This window comes from Salvelinus fontinalis, chromosome 9 (genome assembly GCF_029448725.1).
Source record: "Salvelinus fontinalis isolate EN_2023a chromosome 9, ASM2944872v1, whole genome shotgun sequence".
In the NCBI taxonomy this organism is placed as follows: domain Eukaryota; kingdom Metazoa; phylum Chordata; class Actinopteri; order Salmoniformes; family Salmonidae; genus Salvelinus; species Salvelinus fontinalis.
Window position 1 is genome coordinate 11,199,514 of NC_074673.1, and position 5,577 is coordinate 11,205,090.

The 5,577-nt window shown below is 42.5% G+C and overlaps 1 protein-coding gene and 2 long non-coding RNA genes across 3 annotated transcripts; all 3 read left to right on the forward strand.

Moving 5' to 3' along the window:
- The first annotated feature begins 1,645 nt into the window (after positions 1-1,645).
- On the forward strand, positions 1,646-2,134 carry LOC129862060 (uncharacterized). Its single transcript, XR_008760717.1, has 3 exons — positions 1,646-1,837; positions 1,928-1,989; positions 2,072-2,134. It is a non-coding gene; the product is annotated as an uncharacterized LOC129862060 (long non-coding RNA).
- A 21-nt stretch (positions 2,135-2,155) lies between these two features.
- On the forward strand, positions 2,156-3,285 carry LOC129862062 (uncharacterized). Its single transcript, XR_008760718.1, has 3 exons — positions 2,156-2,521; positions 2,601-2,636; positions 2,735-3,285. It is a non-coding gene; the product is annotated as an uncharacterized LOC129862062 (long non-coding RNA).
- A 283-nt stretch (positions 3,286-3,568) lies between these two features.
- Positions 3,569-4,526, forward strand: LOC129862058 (putative nuclease HARBI1). The gene is made up of 2 exons (XM_055933391.1): positions 3,569-3,682; positions 3,777-4,526. The coding sequence occupies exons 1-2, from the start codon at positions 3,571-3,573 to the stop codon at positions 4,145-4,147; spliced, it is 483 nt and encodes a 160-aa protein (XP_055789366.1). The 5' UTR covers positions 3,569-3,570; the 3' UTR covers positions 4,148-4,526.
- Positions 4,527-5,577: the final 1,051 nt, after the last annotated feature.

Genomic DNA, 5,577 nt, shown 5'->3' on the forward strand with positions numbered 1-5,577 from the left:
TGTGGATAATATAAAGATTTATGTTAACAAGTTTCACAAAGCTCACTAACTAGGGTATATATTGTAAATTGTGAGTACTTAGGACAGTGTTTGAGTGAGTGTCCATGTGCTCGCGCAGGTGCCTGAGAGCTGTGACTGCGCCAAGGGTTAACATAATGTGTGTTGTCTCTTCGTGTGCAGGGCAAATAAAAAGGATTTCAACTAGCAGACCGTCAGTTGTGGCAGCGTCCTAATTAAAAGTACACAACGCAGAACGAACCACGCTACATATGGGAGGTATAGGGGTTACATTACCGGTAATGTACGACTTGTTACATTACCGGTAATGTACGACTTGTTACATTACCCGTTCTGGGTTGCGCTCCTCAGCCAGCCTTTTTGCCTCGTTAATGGCCTCGCCCAGTTGGGCTTGTGGGTCCTTCTCTTAGTTGAGCTCCTCAGCAAGCCATTCTGCTTTTTTAATAGCCTCATACTATTAAAAAAGTTGGTCTTGGGGGTCCTCAGAGGCCATACCATCTCAAAAGAAACATAAAGAGACAACTTCCAATCCTAACACATTCCTTCACATAGATGCAAAAATGGGAATATATTGCCTAATGTATAGGTGGCTAAAATATTAAGTGAGAATGATATCCAAATATATGCCAGTAATGCAACAAAAATATCCACACATTCTGTTGTGTATGCAACTTACTTTATTCACCTTAGTTACGTAACCTTCCTTAATGGTTTAACACGTTTTTTTTTAAACCAAACACTTTAACAAACCCAAAACAAACCCGTATGCATGCTGTATTTCTGACAACAAGGGACGAACTGGCGACCTACTTGGTATCTGTCCAGGGGCCTGTTGCACAAAAGTAGAATTAAGACATCCGGGATAAATGACTCAGCTGAGCTCAATGAAGCCAAAACATGTGCGTCCAGGCTTAATTGGTTGCACAAAGACCAAGCCAGGATGAGCAGACACGGATTCATTAAGCCAGGTGAAACCAATCCTGGATAGGTGCGCGCTCACGGCTCACTCAAATAGACCCCGCCACAGATCACAGATTAACTGATTTACCATGGTAACTAGAGCCGCGTACTTTTCCCCGTCGGAAGCACAAATCCTCATGGAGGCATACGAGGAGGTAAAAGATATAATTAAGAAGAAAGGCAACACCGCCACAGTGATAAAGCAAAGAGAAAAAGCGTGGCAAAGTATTGCAGACCGCCTGAATGCGTAAGTAGTGCACAATTACACAGTCACCGCTCCGCTGAAACATCACAATTACAATTCAAATATTTAATTCACATCTCCAAAAATGCAGTTGTACTGTAATTATGAAACGGTTAAATTTTTAATTGAAATGCACTGCAGATATGAGTGAAATTGTGTAAAGTAACTCCATCACACTGTATAAAGCTATGATAAATTTTTTGATATTTTTACTGAAAACAAGACAAAAATACCAAGTAATTTTTTGCAGTGTGACTCCATTAAATGTGTGTGTGTGTAGATTAAACATGAACGGGCCAAAACGGACATGACAGCAGGTCAAAATCAAATACAAGAATATTCTGCAGAATGGTATGGTCCCTGACTAATATTTAACAAAGCACAAGCATATATTGTACCCAGAAGGTGCCTGCTCACACATTGTCTGTACTGTTTTAGCAGTGAAAAAGAATACCCACAGACAAGGCACGGGTGGTGGGTCACCAAAGGCTGACCTTACCCCAGCAGAGGACATGGCCTTGGAGCTAAATAAAGGCAGGCCCGTCTTAGAGGGGATCCCTGGGGGGAAAGAGACGAGCATAGGTTCCTCCCAAGATGCCACCCGCTTCATTCAAGGTATGTCCTTCCATCTCTACATGGGATACAACCACATTCATATTGAATCAATTTGGACTGTCTGACTTTGGTTTACCTATTGCCTTGCAGTGTCTGGCAGCACTGTGTTCCTGTTAGAGCCACCAGCACAAGCACCAGACGATGCTGATCCAGTGAGTACTCCATCAAAGGCATACTGTAGGCCTGGCATGTCTTGTCTACTAGCTTCAATATGAATCCGATTAAATGTGATAGGGTGAAGGCCCCAGTGCAACAGCACATGATGGAGACGATGATGAGGAGGAGACCATCTCTCTGAATTCCAGAAGGCATGAGGTATCATGTTAAGACTGTGAAAGTACTATTTACTCTACAATGGTGAGGAGTCCTCATCAAAATCAAAAAATCTCATTTCTTTTACAGGACCCAGATGCTATACAGTGGGAAAACCAGCCTGGCAACATAGTGCGTATTAATAAAAGGACACCACATCCTGCCAAATTCCAGCTGCGCTAATTGTATTGTGTTCACAGAGCTCACAAGCTATCAGAAAGTTGTATGGCAACCACCTCCGGCGCCAAATAGAACTGTCAGACATAGATATTCAGTACAAGAAGAAAAAGATGGAAAATCTTGCACTGGAGTCCGAAATAAAAAAGAGGACAATTAGGAAACTGGACCTTGAAATAAAAAAACTTGAGGGAGGTGAGATATGCCTTCAATGTACACTGTATGCTAACTGTAACACAAATGTATTAATCATTATTTTTCTTTCCTCCCCCAGCTCCAAGAAGATGACACAGCTCAAAATAAAAATTAGGTATATTCTCGTAAAGTCAAGTGAGCCATGACATATGAGCTCTTATTGTGAGCACACAGGACGGTGGCATCTTTCTAAGGTTTTTTTTATTTTCCCAGCAATCAGTACAACCAAGTCATCGTTATAAGGCATCGCCCTCTTTTGCGCACCCCCCCAGCACCAGGTGTGGCCACTAGCCTATATGAAGGCCCAAAATTGTGTGTTCCTTTCTGCTCTGACAATGGCATGCCCATTCGTGCGAGATGTGGTGGATGAAGAAGCACTTGTGCTGAGGAGAGCCTTCAGGCGAGAAAGGGTCTTCAGGGACCGGTTGGACCCACTGGCCTTCCCTGATAACCTGTATCTTTCATATAGATGGTCTTCTGCAGATGGCATCAGGTATCTATGCAGACTACTGGGTCCCGTGATTAAGCACCGCACTGCACGGAGCCATGCACTGAGTGTGGAGCAAATGGTTTGTGTGGCCTTGCGCTTTTTTGCTAGTGGAGCCTTCCTGTACTCAGTGGGGGATGCAGAACAGCTGAACAAGGCCACAATTTGCCGCACAATAAGGAGTGTGTGTCTGGCTATCTAAGCATTAGCAGATGTCTTCATCTCCTTCCCTGGCCACAGAAGACTCTGTGACATCAAAGAGGAGTTCTATAGGATTGCAGGTAAGAGGATCTACAAATTACAGGACAACTGTTAACACATAGTAGGATACTCATTACTTTGTGTGACAGGTTTCCCCAATGTCATTGGTGCAGTGGACTGCACACACATAAGGATAAAAGCCCCCTCAGGTGCCCATGAGGCCGATTTTGTGAATAGGAAATCCTTTCACAGCATTAATGTTCAGGTGAACATAACTTTTTGATATTGTCCATTGACGAACACTCTGCATTGCCAGTGATGTGCATTGATTGGTGTAATATACCTCATCTTATGATTTCAGATGGTCTGCAATGCTGACTGTGTGATCAGCAATGTTGTGGCAAAATGGCCTGGCTCAGTCCATGACTCCAGAATCTTTCGGGCCTCTGAAATCTATCAGTGCCTATCACAAGGTAAGCCACACAACCCCTATTTATAACCATCATGGCTGTGTCAAGAATATCACTGTGTTTATGAGGTAGTAATGATGAGATTTTGTGTTGACAGGTGAATTCTCTGGTGTGTTGCTGGGAGACAGGGGGTATGGCTGCCAGCCTTTTCTCCTGACACCTTTCACAGACCCCCAGGAAGCACAGCAGGCCTACAACCATGCCCATGCCAGGACCAGGGCCAGAGTTGAAATGACCTTTGGCCTCCTGAAGGCACGCTTTCACTGCCTTCACAAATTAAGGGTCAGCCCTGTTAGGGCATGTGATATTACTGTGGCTTGTGCTGTCCTCCACAATGTGGCCTGCCTGAGGAAGGAGAGGGCCCCCAGAGTGCCACCAGCCATGGACTGGGACAATCCGGCAATCTTCCCTGATGACGACAGTGGTCGGCTGCTGAGGGACCAATATGTGTTGAATTATTTTAGTTAGTATGTGTGCTTTCAATTTTGGTTAAATATGTCCTGCGGTGGCAGAGGAATTTGGGTTTTTTTGGGTTCGTTTTTTTACGAATTTGGCCTCTTATGATGTTTGTGCGGTATACTGTGTGTAATACAAGGCTGCAGGGAGGCTACTGCATCCATTCATTTGTCTGTTCAGTTGATGTGTATGGATTTGTCCTGCATTTATTTTAGTGTGCAGACATGCAGGGTGTGTTATATACAGACCTTTGAATGTGTATGTATCATTTTGTATAATATGCTTGGATTCTGTGCTTTCCATCTTGTAGAGTCACTGACTTCAGTTTCGAAAGGAGCTGATGGTTTACCTGCTTTGTTTTGTCCTTATTCAATAAAGGAACATAATGTTACACATTGTGTTTTTATATTCATATGGAATGTGTATTTGTTTATATGACAGAGTACTAGGGCCACACTGAAGAAAAAGGATAAAGTCATAAATTTATGAGGCTGGTTCTTTCTGCAGAAAAGCTACATTGTTTTTACAGTTTTGATACTTATGACAATGTGATACTTAATATTCTGGCACATCAGCATGTCTTTGTTTATGAAACCATACTGAAGTACAATTTCACGAAATGCCCCACATCTGTCATTTTAACAACTGTCCTCCTTTAAAACAACTGGTTACAATATTATTACTTGTGTTTTTTTCCCCTCTGTGGCCCTAATATTCTATCATTTTATCTATAGCCTTATAGTCTATGGGAAACTGTAAATTATCTAATGATAGCAACATCATCTAAAAATTATTTTTTATCCAAAATCATTGAAATTAATGATCACAAACGTTTAAATAATGACAGTGGGTCTAGTTATATGTCATAACAATGTATAGTGAGCAGTGAAATAACTATTGGTTTCCATTTGTGGTGACTGCTGACTGACATTAGGGATGAGATTAAATAGATCCTGGAATTTAGCCTGGTCTGGAGCAGGCTAGCTCCACAGAATAAATCTCCATGGTAATTTATACCATAACATATCCTCCTGCCCCCTATCCATCTTTAGTGCAACCGGATTACGGATCAATTGAGCCAGGATCACCAAGATATCCTGGCTTAATCCCTTATCCTAGTTTTGTGCAACAGGCCCCTGGGTCCAGACATCTGGTGTGGGCGAAAAATCTATAAACAAAAAATGTCACATGACCGGATGAGGTAACCATTCTTGTTCTTTTTGTAACTTTCCGGTAGGTTAGAAGCTTTCAGGTGTTTTGTTGCTCGTCACAGGTCGACGCAGGTATTGCACTTGATAGGTCGACGCAGGTATTGCACTTGATTTATCGTTCTCATAACCGTAGGTGCAGCCAAGTAGAAATACAAAAGCTTTCTAGCTATTTCGCACTGACGGTAATTTTAACACAAGAACGTTTCTAGTGAAAAGGTGCTTACACTCAGA

What these genes read in the sequence shown, in the direction of transcription:
- LOC129862058 (XM_055933391.1), top strand. Translation starts at nt 3,571, where the DNA reads ATGGTCTGCAATGCTGACTGTGTGATCAGCAATGTTGTGGCAAAATGG. An exon ending in CTATCAGTGCCTATCACAAG is followed by an intron (nt 3,683 to 3,776) that starts GTAAGCCACACA and finishes TTGTGTTGACAG; the next exon opens with GTGAATTCTCTGGTGTGTTG.